General features: G+C 47.9%; 1 protein-coding gene across 1 annotated transcript; it reads right to left on the bottom strand.

The window, feature by feature from the left end:
- Window positions 1-6,769: 6,769 nt before the first annotated feature.
- On the bottom strand, window positions 6,770-21,014 carry DNAJB11 (DnaJ heat shock protein family (Hsp40) member B11). Its single transcript, XM_082320242.1, has 10 exons — window positions 20,830-21,014; window positions 20,536-20,692; window positions 16,835-16,932; window positions 15,590-15,722; window positions 14,563-14,705; window positions 13,926-14,008; window positions 13,258-13,315; window positions 12,572-12,683; window positions 12,003-12,162; window positions 6,770-7,696 (listed from the first exon to the last, which is right to left on the bottom strand). The coding sequence occupies exons 1-10, from the start codon at window positions 20,997-20,999 to the stop codon at window positions 7,632-7,634; spliced, it is 1,179 nt and encodes a 392-aa protein (XP_082176368.1). The 5' UTR covers window positions 21,000-21,014; the 3' UTR covers window positions 6,770-7,631.
- Between the last annotated feature and the right edge of the window lie 291 nt (window positions 21,015-21,305).

Below are 21,305 nucleotides of genomic sequence, written 5' to 3'. Positions count from 1 at the left end.
AAGGATGGCATGGAAACCCTCATTTATCCTTATTCCAGTGGGGATAAATGCCCGGTAGGGAGGATGTCACACCTTTGTGGCGCTGCTTCAAGATGTCCTGTAATAAAACCGCCCACGAGCTCTCATGGCGCATTTGGTTGCTCTCATTTCCCTCCAGCAGCACCTCCGTGGGGCTGCAGACCCATCATGGGGGCAGGCACAGTGGGGCCGCGTTTGCCGGTGCTGGGTGGGCTTGTCGGTGTTGCCAGCCCTGCGTCGGACCCCGGGCCGTGCACTGAATTTGCAAGGCCTCTGGAGAGAGGCTGGTGGGGTTTGCGCCTCCTGAGCCCATTTCAGTCTGCTTGCAGCTTTGGTTTGACTCAATTAAGTCATTTTTCCAATGGCCAAGTGGCGATGCTTCATTTATTTTTCATTTCCTCATCTTCGTATGAGGCACCGAGGTTGAGTACAGACAGCTGTAACGGGACAGTTTTTGTGAGCAGGTGAACACGTTCACCGCTCTCCCGTAAGGATGCTGCCCAGAGGAGTCCAGGAGCGTGGGGACGCCAGGTGAGGGGCAGGGCAGGCACGGGGCGAGAAACCGCTCTCCAAGGACCAGCTAAACAAATGCAGAGCTGTATTACTAGTACTGTACAACAGCATTCATTGCTTCATTTTCCTTTTCTGGAATGTAGATCTGAGCTAAAAACCACTCTTTGACTGTTTAGACTTCGGCTATATTACTAATAAATTCTTGGCTGTGTTTCCCTTTCACCCACAGCAAGATTTTCAGCATGAAAATCTGTCCTGGTCTCTGCTGCCCCAGGGTGGGAAGGGCTGGGAATGAGCCAGGAGCTGGCTTGGGCCACCAAAAGAGGGGACAGCACAGGAGCAAGGACCTTTCCTGAATTAACTTCCAGCTCATTCCTTTCTAAATACCCTTCCCTGCAGCTCAAAGCAAGAAAGAAAGGGGGGGACGACGACACACACACGGGGGAAGAGGGAAAAGGAATACAGGACAGAAAGGGGATGGGAAGATGACATCGTGGTTGTCCCTAAGGAGGGATGGAGGAGGAGGTCGTCTCCAAAGACCACATCTCATCACCCTGGCTGCCGGCCACCCCCCGAGCAGCCCCCGCCTCCACCAGCCTCCCGGGGCAGGGGCTGGGGTGCTCCCCACCCTTCAGCGGGCTCCATTGCAAAAGGGAAATGGCAGCCAAGAGGCTGGAGGATCCAAAACAACAAGGCTGAGACAGATTGCTCGGCTTCTAAAGAAGCGTCCTTGGCAGGAGCTCTGCTGCAGGCCGAACACTGCACATCCCTGCGGCAGGCATCAGGGGACATGAGGCTGATGCTGAAGGTCAAACACGGTAGGTTTGCTCCCCACGAAGGGATAAAAACACTTGTAGCCAGCTCCCAGCAGGGAAGCTCTGCTTTGGTTTGCAGACTTGGGGCACCTCTGCTGCTTGCACGTGGAGGCAGATATTGCGCCATGGTCCCAAGACCCAGAGCGATTCTCATGCCAAGTCCCACCCTGGGCTGCAGCTCCTTGCTGTGACTGGGAGAGCAGAGTGTGTATCCTGCGGAAGAGCAATGCCCTAAGACTGCAACGGTCCATGGACCGTTGGTTGGCAGCAGGGATGGCACCCAGGAGAGACCCAGGCTAGAGAAACTGAGGTGGCCTGGAACAACAAGGCTTGTTTTGCTTTTTGCTTCTGAAATGTGTCATCTTTTGGACAGATGAGGAAGTCTCTGCTTTAAACAGCTCTGGAAAAGCCTTCTTCCTGCCCCCAGGCCTTCCGTGCATGTCGGTCGCAACAGGAGAGCGCTCCGGAAAGGAGCCAACTTTGCTGCTGGTCTCTTGAGTCTCCTCCAGCGATCACAAGGGGATGGGGCAGTGCCCAGCAGTGGGGATCCCCCCCAAAACTGCAGGATCCCAAGAAACAGCCTCATCTCAAACTGTGCCTGTGGGCAACGCACCTGAAGCTGCCGCCCACCCCATCCCAGGGCCACCTCCCTCGTGGCGACCAGCACCTGTGCCGAACATGGGCACAGTGGCCAAGATGAGAGGGGTTATAGCAATAGCATCCACCCCCAGCACATCGCAGCCCCAAAACTTCTCTTCCTCATCCCAAAACCCCAAACTGCCTCATCACGGGGCCACCAACGCCTGCCCTGATGGGGCACACGTGGCCTGGCTGCCCCAGCCCATTAGCCAGGCTCCTTCCCCACTACTACTCCAACATGTAGCATCTCTCCAGCAGCTGGTAGCCACATACATGGCCAATCCTCTCCCCAGTTTGGCTATTCTTTCACCCTTGATTACAGCTTGGGACAGGTACCAACACTTAACTGCGTATCCTGTCAACCAAGGGTTGTTTTTAATTTGCCTTTTTTTTTTTTTTTTTTTTTTCTTTCTGCAAGCAGGTAAACGAACCTGCACGCATACCTTTGGAGGCTTTAACCAACGCCCCTACACAGCTTCTCCCTCAAAGCAAGCCATCCTGGTCATCCGCACTGATCGCCATGTAAGGCTTCGCTTTCCATGCACCACATGGTTTCCATCACTCAGCTCTGCTAGCACTGGTTTGGATAAGGTTGAGATAAGACGCCTAGCCTTGAACGTTGTTCCAGTGAGTGAGACGATGCCAACGTGCTAAGAACCGGCTTTCCCTTGTGCCCACGTCCCATGGGTACTTCAGATGAGGTGGGCACGTTCCCCTCCTGCCTAGCAGGGACACGCAGTCCCCCCGCTGCCTTTTGGACATCAGCTCCTGCTGCAAGGCCAGCATCCCCAGCCGTGTCCTTGGGGAGCCTCCAGCCACTCACCGGAGCCCCTCCTTGGCTCCATGCCCCAGCTGGCAGCCGCAGTGCCGTGGCTGTCCCCAGGGGCAAAGGGCTGGACAGCTCCAGGAGCTGCCCGAAAACACAGTGATGGGCTCCAGCACCTGCTCAGGTGGGGTGGGGAAGGCAGCAGCTGGGAAAAAAAGAGTTGGTCTGATAGTGTTTATCGTGAAAATGGCTAGCACCAGATTTAAGTCTCTGGGGACAGGAAGAGGGGATTATCCTTATAAACATCCCTTACACAATCAGTGACTGCGCTGGTGTCATGGCCAGTTTTCTGGACTAAACTAGCTGTTCTTCTGAATTCCCCCAGATGTCACATTGTCACAGCCCAGATGTTTTCATTTCTGGCATTGCCAGTTTTCAAGCATCCTTTTTAACCCAGGAGCTGCACTGGGGTGAGGGGATTTGCAACATGTGCAGCCTCTGGCCAGCCCTCCCTGAACAAGGGATGCTTTTTTTTGGGCAACATAGTTTTGGGGGTGGAGGCTCAGTATCCACTTTCTAGCAGCAGGCAGGTCCCTGGAAATATTTAACAGCAGAGGAAAGGGCTGTGCTGGCAAGTCCCTCCTTGTAGGGCATACGGGTGCCCAGGACCCATCACTGCCCTCTTCCCTTTCCTCTCGCCTCCCAGGTCAGTGTGCCTGACTGAGCCAGAGCAAACAGGAGGAGAAAGCTGGCTGCTAGCCACAGTCAACACTGAGCAGGGCTACGTGGCAGCCGGGATGAAGGGAGGTTTCTGGACAGCAGGATACCACCAGTCCCACCACACCTCCTACCCTGCCCCAGCTGGGCTGTCCCCTCCCTGGGGACCGCTTGGGTCTGAGCAAGCCATGCCCTACAAGATGCTCCACCACTGCTCCTGCAATGCTGCTCATCAGCCTGATGGGACCAGAGCAGAGATGGGGGCTGCTATCTAGAAATCACATTAAAGACTGCAGCAAGGAATCATCTCTTCACCTTCCCTTCCCAGCCAGAGGCCCCTGTGGTCTTCAGACATTTGAGCAGATGTATTCAGGAACATTGCAAATCTATGTGTCTTCAGAGCAATCTTCTGGCACCAGTCACTTCTCCCCTCCTATCTCCACTGCCCGTCTCTCAGAAGCAGAAAAGTTTAGATACAGATAAAAACTTTAAAATAACAAGCTCTTTGGGAAAAAAAAAGCAAGCCCGCCTGCACTGTACTTGCAGAGAAGTGTCCAGGGAGATGAAACAGCTGTTTGGGAACACTTTCACCTCCTGCCTGGACTCAGAGATGCTCTGTGCAAGCAGCAACACTTGCTGTGTCAAGAAATAAGGCAGCAGTGGCCCTCTGCACGGCTGAAGCCATCAGGAACAAGCCACCCCCTTGGGCCAGACTGCTCCTCAGCAGCTCCAAAACTTCAACAACTGGTCTGGGATGGGCAATATGACTTTAAATGCAGCAAGCCCAGACTGTGGAAGGACAGGAGAAGCAGACAAGGCTGCCAGGGCACAATGCTTTCTGGAAAAGCAGATCTGAACCCTGTTTTCATCCCCATCTTCTACTTGCTATAGAGTCCTCACCCCATCTGCTCCTTCACCCCTCCTGGGATGGGAGGGATCCAGCCAAAGGGTGGTAACATAGCACTGACAGAGGCAATGATAGCTTAAGGTGAGCCTGTGGTGAGGCCCTGGAGGAACACACACAACTTCTGGAGGCCATCAAAACCATTCACTTCAGAAATAAATCAGGATCCCATTTTAGCCAGGCAAGGACCATATGCTTGTTTAAACACCCCCTTCTCAAAACAGCAAGGGCTTCCAGAAACATGTTTCAAGGTCAAGTATTTTGCTAGAAGAAATGAACAGCATGCCTATATCTAAACCCTCAACAATCCTTGAGTTGTGCAAGCACATAGGGTAAAAGGGGACCAGGAAATTATTATTTTTTTTTTTGTTCATTTGATCCAATTTGGGAACAACAGCATTGCTTAGAAGGGGCTGGAAATTAAGACTGTGCATTACAGGATTCCCAGCTCAGAGGTTTGCACCTTCAGGATACTTGCTTGGTCCCAAACCAGGAAGAGGTGATGTGAACATCTAAGCCTCGTAAGAAGCATTTATGAGATAAAGGAGTCCATGCACACTATGACTCACTCACAGCGGTTGAATGTTACTGAAATAGGGGACACAGGATGTCACAGACACTGAACAGCTGCTACATCCCCTTGGCCAGACACCCTGGGGCCGCTGGAGGACAAATACCTCCCCACGATCCTAGAAGCAGCACAACTTTCCTCAGGCAAGCGGACCAAAACCAAAAGAAGTGTAAATGTTTGAACCAGACCCTGGCAAGCACTGATGTACACTGCTGCCTGCAGAGAAAGCACGGAAACCCTGGAAGCTTTGCCTGAAGGTGGCAAAAGCCGGGGACCCCAGCTCTGCACATACCCCACAGAGGGGGGGGAGGGGGGGAGGGGGGAAAGGAAGATGGAAGGAAGCAGGGCTGCTTGGTACAGTTTGGGGCTTTCCTTTCTGTTTTTCTTCTCACCCTTGTAAAAAGCTGGGCCTTTGCAGCTATTGTTGCTGTTTTACATAGCACTGGCCTCTCAGAGGAGTACAGACCCACAATGAAAAAAAGAACAACAAAAAGCCACAGGAAGGAAAAGAATTACCAGGGAAAGGAAAAGCAGCAGCAGCAGAAGTACTCATGCCTGAAATAAACGCACTGCCTGCTGCTAGGTGTGCAGGTAGGAAAGCTTACACCACCTCCTCCTGTGGAGAAGTTGAGAATTTGGCGTGAAGTCCCAGCTTTTTGGCTTTATTGCTACAGGCGAGCACTGGCAGCATGGTTGTGCGCCAGTGGAACAGGAAGGCAGAAAGACAATCATCAAACAGACCCTTGAGGGGCTGAGATAACAGGAACCAGCCCCATGCACAGGGATATCAGAAGGAGAGTTTCTTTGAAATCTGAGTTTTCTCAGAAATCTAGGCTAAGGGGAGAAGCAGGGGCAGAGCTGCCTACAGGCACCTGGAAAGAGCTGGTCATCATGGGCAGACACTCAAGGTAGCAGCCTCAGCTAGGATTAACGGCTTATGCTTATGGATTTTGAGGAAGACAAGCATTGAGACCAAGGGTCTGGCATCCCAGGTTTGTCTTGCGCCCCTCTCTCAGCTGTTCCTGAAGCCCCCGCTTTGCTCTGCCAAGGCAAATGTACAAACGATCCAACAGGAAACCTTCCCAGTGCTGCTGCTTCCGCTGCGTCAGCTCCCGCTAGAGTTTAAAGGGTTGGGTGGGACATTGCTCGACCAAGGACAGCACACAAGGGCTGGGCCAGAGCTGCTCTCCACCTCTCCCAAGCTCAGATCTGGGCCACTTAAAAGTTCACAATGAAGAAAAAACAAACAACAAAAATCAAAACAACCATGAGTCTCCTGCTGCTGCTCCCCAGCAAACATTCCATGTAGAAAAACCAGATCTCATCCCCTTCCCAGGCAGGGGATGAGGTATAAGGCAGCAGCTGTAAGGATCTCACTTTACAGCCCCTAAGAGCCTAGAGGGAAGGAGTAGAACACTGTCCTACATGAACAACTGACTCATTTCTCTTGCTGCCTGTGTCCCTGTCACAGTGAAGCACAAGTCTGACTGACACAGGCACCTCTGAGAAATTGTTTAGCTACTACTCCTGAAGAACATGTGGAGACGAGAGTCTCTGATGGGGACACTTAAAGCAGCAGGGTCTTCATGACAGAGACCAGAGCAGGACAGGTACCTCCCTGCCAGGTTACCAGGTCCTCGGTTCAAATAAAGCAGCTACAGAGCTTTTGCTGGTATTAGCAGCTGTAGTTTCACCCTTTACAGCAGCTCACAGCTTAGATCACTGAAGGGAACATTCCTTGTTAGTCCAACGACTTGCAGCTGTCCCAGGGTAAGGGCTGCTGAAATACATAACCAGGTAGGTTTTGCCATTCCAACTCAAACATCTTTATTTCTGTGCTGTTAGCTTCACCCATCCTCACAGAGGACAGAGTGCAGGAGGTAAGTGAACTTTTCCAGACAAGTTGTTGGTTACATTTGGGGGCAATGAGGAAGAATCAAGGCCACGAGGAGCCATTCCCATTATTTTCCAAAATCCCACCATGGAAGTCTGAGGAGTCTTTGCTAAGCTGTTGTGGCTTCAAATTTAAAACCAAGCATTAACTTTTGGGACAAGAGGACTACTTGGTAGTTAAGAGTCCACAGAAGCCTTAAGAGACTCTTTTCCCCTGCTTTATCAACCCTATGTGGGGCCTAACATAGCCTGTAAAGGCTCTCCTGCCAGTCCACTCCCAACAGCACCTGTACTCCTGCCCCAGAAACACAGACTCTGAAGCAATACCACACTCTGGATTCAGAGGGGAAGAGGAGGAAGGGCTGGGATTAAAAAAAAAACCAAAACAACAGGAACTCAGACGAGACTGACACAAAGGACATCATAAAAAGCAGGAGAAGCTATGAAAATATGTTGAGATGGTCAAGAAAAATCACATCAAAATATATTTCAAAACCAGAAATTCCAATCTGCGTGGAATTTAAAACTCCTTTCCCCACCTTTTTTTCCTGCTCAAGGAGTCTCTTTGTTGTTCCAGGACGTGGAACATGATAGGCAGCACCAGTTATGTCCTGAAAAGGGCAGTATTCCCCCCAACTTGTCTGAGCACTTCCATCATTTACAAAGAAAAACAATCATATATATACCTCAACAATTGCCCCACCCTCCCTCTTTTCCATTCTACAGTGGACAGGAGAAAAGACTGCAAACAAATCTGACTCTTCATTTTCAGTTAAGTCCAAATTTTTCCACACATCAATATCCCTGCAATCCATTGTACACTTTCTGCACCGATCCTTGTTTCAACAACTGTTTGAGACCTGCAAGAGAAAGGAAAGTGTTACTGCACAGCACAAACAGGAGGAGGACTCTGCATTTGCTGTTCCTGCTGCATTTGGCTTGTAGGCCCTGTGGCACCAGCCTTTCAAGGCTGAGCCGATGTATCTGAATAATGAAAACACTGGTACTCTGAGAGCATCATTAAAAAAAAAGAAAGAAAAATCCCCCCAAACCCAGTGATGCGACAGCTTTACTCCTGCTCCTTCAGCATCCCTAAAAGGAAAAATGGGACTGAAGTTAGTGATGCTGTAACAGTGCTTTCATGCACTCTTGGGACCACACAAGGCCAGTGGTTCCGGGGAGAAAGCCTCTTCTGCTACAGACTCAAAGCCCAGCGCATCACCTCAAGATCCTCACACCTCTGCAAGGGATAAAGCTGACTCCCTGAGCTGCTTTGCTGTTTAAGTTGACAACAATTTTGTCATCTTAAGTACAAATGCAACAACAAACAACTTGCTGAGCATTTACAGAGTTTAATTCATCTAAGCTCATCTTCCCAGGCTGCCTCTACAGCCCAAGAGAAATCTGCTAGCAGCAGGCTTGGGAGGGCTATGTTTGAGTCCTTCTGGACTTGCCAGCTACAGAAACCCACATGAGCAATTAGAAAGCAGAGGTTTTCACACTGGTATGTGGTTCCTTGGGACACTACTGTCCACTAGAAGTAGTCCCTGCAGGCAAGTAAGAGAAGCAAACTTGTTATCTGTGGGCTTAAGTATCCTACTGAAGGCCTGAAAATCTTAAGTTTTTTTGAAACCCACTGTTTCACAAAGGAGTCTAGATGACTTTTCAAACACCATCTTCCCCAGCCCTGAAAGCCCACTCATAAAACATTTCAAAGAACTGACTGCTCTGAGGTCCTGTCAGTATCAAATTCTTATCAGAGCAAGATAAGAGTGACTCAGCCCTTAAAAGCATAACTACTCATCTACTGGGGTCAGCAGGGAAAGACTGGCAGGGCTTCACTGTTACTCAAAGGGCAAGTCCACACAAAACAGAGGAAGTGGACTGGCAAGAACAGATGTGTGACACTTTTTCCAGAGATAATCAGAGGGGACTCCCTCTTTAAAGTCAGCCTGGTCACACACTGGCAGGACTCCCACTGCCCTGGCCATGGGGCCCTGCAGGGCACGGCATCATCTCTGCTCTGGCCAGCACCAGAGACCATTGAGCCTGAAGAGGGGCTGTCGGGACCCAAAACAGAGAGGAAAACTCCCCACACCATGGATAACTTTCAAATAATAATAAAAAAACCCCTGCTATAATTCTGCCGTTTGATATCTCCAAAACAGCACTGGTCTTGCAACAAAGCACACAAGCAGCTGGCTTGCACCTCAACATGACAGAATACAGGATTGCAGTCCTGCCTCAGATCAGCTTGCTCTGCTGCTCCACTGAAGCCAGAGTCATGGTGAAGGGGGTCTGGATGCTTTACGTGTTTGTACAACAGGCCAGATTAGGCTGTCTAGAAAATACCACAGTAGTTGTTAACCACTTTCAGTGAGGTAAATAGGCAGGGAGAGGGAGGATCAGTAATTAAATCAACCAATTTACTTGCATAGAAAAAAACCCAGCCTTTCAGGCATGCAAGTCCTTCTTCAGGAAATCCAGCTGAAAGAGTATGTCTCCCTGCAAGCCTTGTCTTGCTTATCTACCCTTTAAATCATTCTGCCTACAAATACTACTGTCCTTTAAGACTGGTGATTTGATGCATAAGGGTTACAGTAGCCTTGTTAAAATACTGGAAAACTGTCCTCGAAGTAGTAACTGGAACCGAGATGGCTCTCTGCCAGGCAAGAACTATTCACGCCTCTTGCTTGCTGCCCAGAGAATCCTGAACTCTTTTCTACACTCAGAAGTGTCCTCAACAGCAGGGTAAAGTGAGCCCCTATACAGGAGCTGCTAATCATTAAGGACAGGTCATTCTCCAGGGGGATGCAAGGCAAGTTCACTTCCCCTCCACAGCCAAAGCAGGCTCAAAGCCACTTCCTGGCTGACGGGTAAGAGGATATGCCTCCTGGATGTGTAGTTCTTTGAAAGGAAGGACATGGCTGAGAAAGGTGTGCTCCAGTAACCCTGAAAAAAGTGCGATTAGCACCATTCCCATACCTCATTTCCTGCTAGCTAGCTCTAGGCAGCTGCCTGCTGGCCTAAAGGACACCCTCATTAGCATGCAGGATATTTCAACACATCTCTGATGTTCAATCAGGAATTCCAGCCAGAAACCCTGACATTTGGTGCTATTGCACCTCAGGCATTTTTTTTTTTTTATAGATCCAACTTCGAGATTTTTCTGACACCACCAACAGGTGACAGGTTACAACACAAGCTGGGCACTTTGCTGCCTACTGTTGCTCTCTGAGCACTCCAGAGTTAAAGCATGGGATCCAAAGCTCCAAAACAGACAATAAAAAAGTGTCAGTAGAGATGAATGAGAGATATTTCAAAGAGAAAGTCACCTCTTATCAACAGGCAATAAATTCCCTGATGTCACACTGGCAGGAAAGAAAGCATATTATTTCTCTGACTCTAAAGCTTAGACTGACCAGAGTGGTACTCTCGGGGTTAGAGTATCTTCTGACTGCCCCAGGAGCTGTACATATGGTTATGAGATAAGAAATTAGGACCACCGCCAACAATAAGAAAAAAAGGGATGTTTTGAATTCTGAAGCCTACAGTCTTCCTTTGAATGTGTACACTGAACTGCTGCCACACAACATGAATAGACCTATTCCCTCATAAAACTCCTTAAATCACTGGATGTTTGGAGATATTCTAGCACACAGAAATGCATCTGACTGCCTACCCAGTCACTTTCCCCTGGGAAGCATGGAATTGCTTTAGGAGGGAGTGAAACACCCAAAGGCCCCATGCCCAAACACACTCATTCCAGTATCATCACCTCTCTGTTCCCCAGATATTCGTAAAGGTGCGCGAGCAATTCTGACAAACGTGGAGGCTGCTGTTGCTGCTCTTTGCCCAGTCTCTTCACAAACTGCCAAGAGCAACAGCTGGAAAAACCTCACGCCTGTTCGAGAGGTGCTGTCACCTTACAAAGCTTCAAGAAAGGCAGCGGAGCCTGGAATGAGACTTCACACTGACACAGTCACTGTGCTCTGCAGTCCTCACTGGACACAACACACTTGCAACAAGCAGAAAAGCACAGGGGTCAAAACACAAAACAGGTTCATTCAAAGCACAGCCCAGAGGCACAGACCTCACAGCCCAAACAGCTGCAGAAAGAGCCCCAGAACATCAGTCAGCCCTGGGGCTGCAGCTACCGACTGGGCTCCAAGTGGTAGTAGCTAGCACAGTGTTGTCAACACAGCAGTAAGTGCCGTAGGGCTGACAAAAGCCGACTCAGGGCTTGACTTCCCTTTACAAGCTTGAAGAGTCCAGGAAAGCTGCACATTTGCCTCATTCTACCAGGACAGCTGCCAGAATCCACTAAAAGGGCACCTTCAGAAGAAGCAAGTATGATAGCCCTGACCAGCGGGAAGAAGTTCTGGGGATGTGAATTTTCTGAAGAGCTGCACTAGTACATGCCAGGAACTTCTTTGCCCCATAACAGAGGATGGGACCCTTGATGCCTACTCTTGATACCTTGGGCAGAGCAGCAGAACCTACCACAGAGGCTGCTGAAGCAAAGAGGAATTTCCAGCTAGGAGTATAGCATTTACCCACTGGTCAATTTTAGGATTTCCACATGGTTCATCAAGTTTCCATTTGAGCACTGAAGCTGAGAAGCAGATCTCTCCTGTGAAATATCTACATTGTACCCTTCTTCCCTATACAGCCACAAAGAACTTAGGGTAGAAGGAGATGTAGATAGGAACAATCCTTCTGATGCTGTATGACACTCTTCACCCTTGACAGTAGAGGGATTTTCATAAGTCTTGCCTCCAAGAAAGCAGAAGCAGGGACTTGTGATCTCATTCCAGCAGAGGCAAAGCAGACAAAGGCTAAGCCCAGCAAGTCTTTCAGTTCAGACAGATGGCCAGCTACAAAACAAAGCACCTGCAAACTTGCCAAGTGCTACATCCCAGCAGTGGCACATCCCAACCTAATCTGGTTCCCTACACCTGCAGCAGCCAAGCTCACTTGCTTCAAAGGGAAATGGAAGCTAATCACAGGGCATCGTCCAACTGTGTTATGTTGTACAAGGGGCACGGGGAAAGGAAAGCCCCTCCTGATCGCTACAGGCCACTGGTTCAGTTGTTCCAACTTCGTATCAGCTTTGGTGAGAGGTCTGTGCAGCCCGCTGCCATGACAGACCTTTAAAACACGCACCTTCCCGCTGTTTGTTTGTCAGTTGCTCTTTGGGGAACTCCACATCAAATGTTATTATTAGTGAGCCTTTGATATTATTGTTATCAAAATTTGGAAGACCTTCTCCTTTCTTCCACAGTTTGGCCCCAGGTTTCGTAATTTTATCCCGAGCAATGTGAACCTAGAGACAAAAGAAATTTCAGAATGTTACTAGTGTTCTGTTTGCGTACCCCAAGACTCCAATGCTCTTGCCCAACCTACTGGAAAGCTTCAACTGATACTGATTCTTTGCCAAAGTCAGTGATATTCAGGGGGTCTAGGCACTACTACTGCCAGGACACATGCCAGAACGAACACCACCCAAGACAGCACATGCAGTAACTGCTGTGACAGCCTGGAACCGAGACCCACACAGTGCACCCCTTGTACAGAGCCTGTTTTGGCTCCATGGGAATTGGCCGGGAAGGCTCTAGCAGAGGGGATACTGTATACAACCAGAAGCTGCACAGACCCCAAGCAAGCTAATCCTCAGCAGAGGGCTGCAGTTAAATTTTGTTTACACACAGCAAGAAAGCAAACCCTTGCCTCACCTTGTGCCCATCCAAGTGGGCAAAATCCATTTCAAAGCCTGTAAGTGCCTCGACCAGCGAGATTGTCACATTTGTATACAAGTCATCTCCTCTTCTTTCAAAGACTGGGTGCCTGTGGAAACAAAAGACATTGGAACTTTTCTCCTTCCCCAGTGGGGAAATAGGTCCTCTAGCTTCCTCCCCTCTATTTGTGAGCTTAGAGAATTTGCAAGTCAGAAAGGAAGTGAAGAATGAATGCAATTTAGCTTCATTTTCCTGTGCAAGGTATGCACTACTAAATAACCTTTCTATTTCTAGGGCAATAAGTGGTGAGGCGTGTCAAGAAGTTGTGACTCATAAAACAATCTTCTCAGTAGTGCATTTCCTTAAAATAGGGAGGTAGTATGTTTATGGAAAAAGGAGATATTTCATGTGATTCACACAGAAGCTACTAATTCATGTGAGAATTCAAGCCAAAGGAAATAAAAGTGGAATTATCAGAGCATCTTAACAGTGGCGAATCCAGCTACTCTAGCATCATCAGGGTTGAACATCCTGCACAGCCCTGAGTACCAGACCCCTGGCTGTACCAACTCTGCCAAAGGGGAAGCTACATGCTAGCCAGGCAGGCAACACTGGGCAGAAAATTGCTTGCAAGCTTCCTTTATAGTAACCAGAAAGAGTGGTCACCTAGGCCAGTTACTTACTTAAGAACTTTTATTCGGAAGCGCAAATCACCTGGCTCTCCATCCACATGGGGTTCACCTGTGACAAAGAAAGAAAAACTCTGTTTAAAGGAGCTAGTTAGTTACAACTGAAGAAACAAGGAACATATTAAACACAAGAGATCTGCAGCTCACATGTTAAAGGAAAAAAAAACCTAGTTGATCTTCACATGACTAAAAGCCTGCTTACACATATTTGTTATTAAAGAGGCTAGGACTTTCTGAGTATTGCCTCAATGATCTCATACCTCTCTGCTGTTCTGAAAGACTTGCCTGCATGTTAATGATGTCCTTTACTTGTTGAAGGACTTCATCTCCTTGGGCAGAGGGGATTCCCTCACATACTCAGGCCTGGAACAGATGCTCCTACTCAAAAGTTATCCAAAACATCAGATTTAGAGCTTTTTTTTTTTCCTGTGTGTGCCCTCAGTACCAGCAAAGGGAGTGGAACTCAGAGTGTTATCCAGACTTAGCAAAGAGTATGCTCCTGGATTTCAGCAGTATGCAGAGGACACAGCACTTAAAACCACATGTGCTGATCAGTTACCCAAAGCAGGGCTTGGACACTTTCACTGCCATGAAGACCAGCCTTGCATCATGGAAAAGGAGCAAGTCAAAGCTGAGCAGCAGGGCAGCACCCATATACATACCTTCACCAATGAAGGGATACTCCATACCATCCCTCACACCTGGCTCTATCTCCACTTCTAGTGTTCGCTCCTCATTCACAAGCCTGCAAAGGGGAAGAGCAAGCAAACTCTAAGTTTTCAACAGTAGGTGGTAGCACCTACTTATATTACTAGGGTAATGACAACACCCCCACAAGTTAACACATCCTCCCTCCTTGCTCCCATTTAAAACTGGAGGGTGAGTGCTGCCTGTCTTGTGTGCTGATACTCATCTACTAGAGAAGATGAAGTTAAGCTCCTAAATGCACAGTCAGCATCTGGATGTGTGACTACAACACATATTCCATGTCCAACTGTTCCCAGCTGGAAACTGTGGGCTTCCTTGACTTTCTTTATTCAGATTTAGTTGTGGAACTTCCGCTGTAGTATGACTGATTGTTCAAGGAATAAGAGGATGAAAGAGCAAACTGGGGAGCTCTACATCTAATAGAGATGGACATCTCTACTGTAAGAATGAAGACTGGCTCCTTGGAAATGAGAAACCTGCGTTGCGTTTTTCCAAATTCCCCAGGTCTTACTGGTAGTACAGGCACTTTCCTCCACCTAGTGGCAGGTTTTGAACAAACATCCATATAGCAGTAAAGAGCATAAAACTCACTTGACATTTGGACATTCATCACAAACAACTTCTTGAGTCATCTGGAAGCGTCCAGGACCCAACTGGGTGGTCCTCATCTCCTGCCGGCAATTGCATTTCCGTTTGCCAGGTGCCTGTCTTGCCACTGGCTTGTTCCTGACAACCTGCATGGAAGAGAAAGAGGTTGACACCAGCACACAAGCCAGCACTCTTGGGTCTCCACAAAGGTCTGGATTTCTCAAACAGCCTGAATACAATTTGGTTTTGTGTGCTGCCTCCACAGTAGCTCCAAATGGCCTCAGCAAAACATTCTGACAACGGTTTTCACCTTGTGTGTCTTGCTGATCACACATTAAATACCAGGAAAACTCCCTCTGACACCACTATCACCATTTCCTTTCTTTTTCCTGCATGCCTTTCTAAATAGGAAAGGTAATGCTACGATGAAACACCTCACACTTTGGTTATGATAGATTGTTTGTCCCACACAATGGGCAAAGTTAGTCAGAGTTCCCCATTTACCCAGACACTCACAACACAGACTCAATCAATGCAAATTCTAACATGCAGAATAGCAGGGACTGTCAGCACCAGAAATTTGCAGTGACATATTTGGTCATATAAAAAGGCTATGAAAAATCCTCAGTGTGGTTTTGCAAGAATTGGAAAATGAGTTTGAGGCTTATGAATGGGCCATCAAATATAACTAAATTCTAGAGACAAACCACTTACACCCTTTCCAGTGGGGGTACTGCAATTAAAAAAAGCTACAGCTAGTCACTGACAGCCAATAAATAAGCTATTATCACAAGAAGCACCCCTTTATAGAGAAATTGCCAGATGGCAAAGATGAAGAAATGTATTGTTTCTTCAGTTAACTACTAGCAAATAGCATCACAACATCCTCCACTGTCACTGCCAGATACTGAGAAAACAAGCACCTATTTTAGTTCTATTCTTTGGGAGAAGATACCAGGCTGAGCAGAGGCCAGGCATCTCAAACCTGGTAACACACTGCAGAGACGAACATGCAAGCAGTCAAACTTACTTCTACAAAGTTTCCTGAATACACCTCCTCCAGTGTAACCTCCAGGTCCACAATGATGTCGCTTCCTCGGGGAATGTTCCTGTCTTGTTGGCGAGGGTTACCTCCAAACATGAATCCAAAGTCCCCAAAGAAGCTGAAGTAAGCACATCAATTAGTTCAGGAAGGAATTCTGATCAAATGAGGCTCTGATGACCAGAGCCACCCAAGGCAGCAGCAACGTCCTGCTCGGCAAATGCTTCTAGTCCCCCAGAGAACAGCCTCCTTACAGTACAAAAGCACCATAGTAAATCCAGATACCTCTTTTTGCTCCTGCAGGACACAAGCTAATGCTGTCAAATAAAGTGGTCACTTCGGAAGTGTTTTTTGTACCAAAGAAAACAAGTTTTGGAGCAGGAGTTGAATGCCAACACCTCAAAATCTGATGACTGCCTAATGGAAGTCCTCTCCGTACTGCACTGCTGCTCAGCCACCATCACCACAAGGTGCAAAACTGAGTAGCACTCCATCTCCGGCACTGCACATCAATGCTAGCAGGTTGGTTTTCAGTAGTTTGAGGACAATGGGGATGAGAAAAAACTTCCTAGCAAGCCTGTGTATTTTTCCTCAAAACAGACCAGCAGATGGTATGAGTTCTCACCCAGAGGATTACACAAGGTGAGCAACTTCAGGAATTGTTTTAGTAAACTTGTGCCTAGCAGAACCACAGGGGCCTTAAACAGAAAATCAGGTTCTCTGAGCAACATGCAAGCACCTTCAGATTTTAATGACCCAAATTCTACAGTTGCTCTGAAATGTAGCATAAGTCCCTACAGCATTACTTCGCAAAAGAAAAAGCGATCCCCAAAGTGCACACATGATCTGAGACAACAGGTTAAACATCAATCCTGTACCAGATAACACAAGAAAGTTCCTACATGTTTAATGCAGCTGCAGCACCCTACACATCACTGACATTGGCAACACAGCTTGCCAAGTGAGCAAGAGCTGCCCATGTGGGAAGACACCACTGGTTCCTACTCACTGCTCTTGAAGCAAGGACTGATGCAAGACAGACAACTGAAAACTGCACATGGGATATCCACTGTAAACGTATTTCTTCAAATTCTCAACTGTCACTTCAGATCAGTGCCTACTGACTGGGTAAAAGACCTTAACATAGAATTTGCCCACATCAAACATGTGCATAAGCATCACAAAATTAGAGCATCAACTGCAGAATAGCCTAAAGTCGCAAAATCTCCTTACTGTGAGAAGATGTCTCCATGGGAGCTCTGGTGCCCATCCTTCAATCCCTCCTCACCATACGTGTCATACTGCTTCCTCTTCTCCTCATCCGACAGCACCTGGCAAAGGGATGCAAGCCAATAAGACAGTCACCCACAGCTGAGCTGAGTTATTTAAACAAGGCTCTGAGAAGAAGCTCACAAGTACGCTTCACTGGGGACACACAGCAATACTTTACATTACAGAAGCACTGGCTAGAATTTGCTTTCTGCAATGGACTAGAAAAGTTAAACATTTATCAGTTAAACCCATAAAAAGTACAGTTAGTTTATTAAACCAGCAGAAGCAACACAGAAAATATATACAATACTGAGTTTATCTTAAGGATTAAAAAAGAATCAGAAGGAATAATTCAAATTGGTTCCTACAAAGCAGGACATACTGAAAACCCACATACCACCACCCCTGTTTCTCAGTTTGTTCTTCAAGCACACAGAATGTATATTTCTCCACCTACTATTTTGTAACATTTAGCAATGATGGCAAGTTTGCCTACCAAGCTGAACCTGACAAGTATGGTAACTCTGCACCAGTTTGAATGCTGGCCTTCATTCCTAAGGGCAGCAAAAGTTAAAGTAACTTCAGTACTGAGGCAGAATAACACATCCCAACACACATGACTTTCAAGACTGTAAAGCTTCAATTTTAATTCCTAAGTATTGATCTTTGCTCTTTCCTATCCCAGAGATACAGAAGATTCCAGTCATGTTTAGTCTTCCTTCCCCTTCCTCCCCTGTTGATCATATTTTGGAAGGTTAAAAGTGCCAGGTTAGCTTTCAGAAGGCTAGAGAGGAGTGGAAACAGGTAAAGAAGCAACTAAACAGGTGGAGAAGCTGGCTAAAAGATGAAAACCAGCCTAAAACTGTGACCAGTGATAAATGCTAGCAACAGGGAAAAAAAACAACAGTGATTTTACTAGCGTCATCTAGTAGGCAAGAGTTCAATTCTCCTTTTGTCACTTCAAATTTTGCATTAAAACACACATTTCCTAAAACAGGGATAAGCTTTCCATTTTGTGATCTGTTTGTGTTGGAGTAAAATTCTTCTGGTAGAGTACTGCACAGTACTGACAATACCATGAGCAATAAGAAAGGAATTAACACCACAAAATATTTGCCTTTCCATTCAGTTTCCTTCTTTCTGCAGGCTGTTGGAGAACACAACTCGAAGAACACAATTTCAAGTACTGTGAAGAGAGTTCGTTTGTTATGTTAGGTTGCCTTGAAAGCAAGGGAACTACCATGAATAAGCTTAGAGAAAAAAAGCCTATGGAAACTCCACCCCCAAACCATCCTGAGACTAATGACATAGTGATAATGACTAATGACATAATGACTAATGACATAGAGGAGTCTCAGTTCCCTCACATGGGATCAGTCTCCTTTCTACGCGAAACAATGTTCAGACCACACACCTAGGGGTGTTTTCCAGGGTGGAAATCACTTAGGCTGTTAAAATGAAGGAGACCGAGTGGTTTCATTAACCTACTTTCCCCACAATTTTTCTGAAGACTTTGCTACAGTTAGTCAGCTACCCAAACCCTGAGCAGTGGTACTACTAACAGAGGCTGTTGCTTTATGGCAAAAAACATCCTGGTTTAGTTTATAAGGGAAATAATTCTAGCTCCCTTTTGCCCAAAACAATCAAATCAACACACTGCATCTCACAGCTAGTTTAGCAGAAGGATTTGCAAGCTGTACTGGCTAACCAAAGAGACAAAGACCTTGCAGGACATCAAAACGTTACTTCTTCCAAACCTATTTTCAAAACCATGTATGTCAATACTGGATTTCAATATTCCGATGCATGTCTCTTCAGCAAGAAGCACACGAGGGAAGACTTTGAAGGGAGATTTCCTAGTTTAATTTTCACCCAGTGAGAGCACATTGCATTCGTACTGTCTGTGTTAGCACTAGAACTCCACATTTTATGTTGAACAAGGACACTGCTGGGCTTCAATAATACCCTGGTTAGGGGGAGACAGACTCAGTCACTGCTCGTAAAAGTTAACATTTAACTACTCCTGCCACCACATCCCCTGCTGATTTGATTTTACAACCATTTTCTCCCCAACACTTTTAATAGAAGAAGTACCCTCAACTGTTACTATTGTAAAGACTTAAATAAACTGGGACTTCGGGAAGAGGTAGAGAAATGCTTCCTGTGCATAAAATACTGTCAAACGTGACAAGATCCCAACTCACAGAAATGACAAACTCACAGCTTCACAGTAAACCACATGCATCAATCTTCAGATGCTGCAAATCACAGGTAACAAATACTTTTTTCCACAAAAAAAATTCTTTACATTCACTGGTTTACCTGTGAGAGTTCAGCCAGTTTATTTAAAAATAGATAAGTCTGAACTAAAAAGAGGTCCGAGCTCTGATACAAAAATAAAGTTAATGTGTTTTTTTTTTTCCTCACCAAAGAGGAATGAGTTCAAAACTGTTTCTCTCACTTCTTCATTCATTTTATATTTGCATATCTGAAGAGCAGAGGAGCACCAGGGATGGAAGCAGGAGCCACACTACAGCTGCAGGCTGAGCAGCACCACCAGACTGCAGCAGGAACACAAACCCTTTCCTTCTCAGGCTCAGGTCCTCAAAGAGGACACAAACCTCCCACCCAAACAGCCCACCGGTGTAGGCAAGCTCCTGGTAGAACCACTGCTATGAATTCTTGCTGGTCAACACCATCTTCCTCGGGGGCTCTCTGCTCCACAGGGGACGGCAAGAGCAGATGGAAACCAACAGTGACAGAAGGGAGACAAAAAGGACAGAGAATGTAGAAGAAACAGATTTCATCACCCTGCCTAAAATACATTAACATGTATGTACATGGCAGAGAAAGCAGGCTTTGACTTAAAACATTTGGCTAAGTAAATAATCTATATGTGATTTATATAATGCACTGTGCTATTAGTCTCAGGTATCATTTGTATGCTACTATAGTATCATGGAAACGACAGGAATCCTCATGTATATGTGACTTAACACTCATTTCTCTTACCTTAATGCCTTATATAAAAGGCAAACCAACACTTTTCATGTTCTATTAGATCAGACTTAGTCACAGTCAGGCCCTATACATAGGCACACTTGCTCCTGTGCCACTACTTACAGCTGATGTAACTCTATTTCTTCCTCAAAAAATTCTTAATAAATACGACATAATTTTAACTTGCTGTCTTCACTTTCTCCTGGCTAAGTGAACTAAGGTCTCTAATTGTCCTCTGACAAAGAAGCTCTCTAATCAGCCTGACAGCCTCTCTACCTTTGTTTTTCATTTGGTAGAATGTCTGAAATTCAATATAATCATGGGGAGGAGGAACTACACCTTACAGAAGGGCCTTTGCACTTCCTAGAAGCCCTCCTTTCTTGTTCCCCTGAGTGTTACAGGAGGAAGCCTCACAAGACAGCTTGTTGGCCAAGCTCAGCTTCACGCTCTCAGCATGTCTTACCATGAACCCCATCCACCCTCCACAGTCTGAAAAGGGATAGGAGAACTTAAGGTTCTCTGAGATCTTTACAACAAGCAGCAGGACTTCACCCCTCTCCTTTCCCAGCAGCCACACCAGGCCTCGCTACACCCTGCCCCACACCACAGGTACTGCTGCCGCTCAGGCAGGGCAGGGGGGAGCCCGCGGCCCCCGGCCTCACCTCGTAGGCAGCTCCCAGGTCCTGGAACTTCTCCTGCGCCCGGGGGTCGTCGGGGTTCCTGTCGGGGTGGAGCTGCAGCGCCAGTTTGCGGTAGGCCTTCTTAATGTCCTTGATGGAAGCGCCGCGGGACACCCCCAGGATCTTGTAGAAGTCCCTCCTGCCGGGGGGGGGCGAGAGAAAGAGGGGAAGGGAGCGGGGCCCCGTCAGCGCCGCGGCCGCCGAGCCGGGGGGGCAGGCCCGACGCTGAGGCGGGAGGGGGAACACAGGCCCGGCGGCGCGGCCCAGCGCACTCACCCGGCGGCGGCCTCCCCGCAGAGGCAGAGCAGGAGGAGGCAGAGGCGGCCGAGCCAGCCGGGGGCCATGGCGCGGCGGCCGGACCTGCCCGGGGGGCGGCGGGCAGAGGGAGCGGCGCTCTCCGGGCGGGTCCGCAGCGCCGCAGCCGCCCGTTCCAGCCCGGCCACCATTAGACGCGAAGCAGAGCCCGGCGACGGCCGCCGGCCAATGGGAGCGCGGCGCAGCCCCGCGCGCTGCGTGCCGCCAGCCTATCAGCTGCTCACACTTCACCACCGGTTCGACGCCGCCAGCCAATCGGCTGCCAGAACGTCGGCTCTGAGCTTGCCGGTCCAATCACGACTCTGGGCGTCACGCCGCACCCTGCCCTATCGCTGCTCCAGGCCGCACAGAAGTACGAGCTGGCCCGGCGGCAGCCAGTTAGAGGGCGTGTCGTTTATTCCCGCCTCCGCGATGCCTCAAGTAGCCAATCGAAACCG

The sequence above is a fragment of the Platalea leucorodia genome (genome assembly GCF_965183815.1).
Source record: "Platalea leucorodia genome assembly, chromosome: 8".
Taxonomy (NCBI): Eukaryota; Metazoa; Chordata; class Aves; order Pelecaniformes; family Threskiornithidae; genus Platalea; species Platalea leucorodia.
This window is presented reverse-complemented; position numbering and strand designations above follow the sequence as displayed.

Bases quoted from the DNA above. Each gene is read 5' to 3' on its own strand.
- DNAJB11 (XM_082320242.1), bottom strand. From the start codon at position 20,999: ATGGTGGCCGGGCTGGAACGGGCGGCTGCGGCGCTGCGGACCCGCCCG. The intron at 16,933-20,535 runs GTGAGGCCGGGG...TCCCTTTGCCAG, and splicing joins ACCTGGGAGCTGCCTACGAG to GTGCTGTCGGATGAGGAGAA. The intron at 15,723-16,834 runs GTAAGGAGATTT...TGCTTACTTCAG, and splicing joins CATGGAGACATCTTCTCACA to CTTCTTTGGGGACTTTGGAT.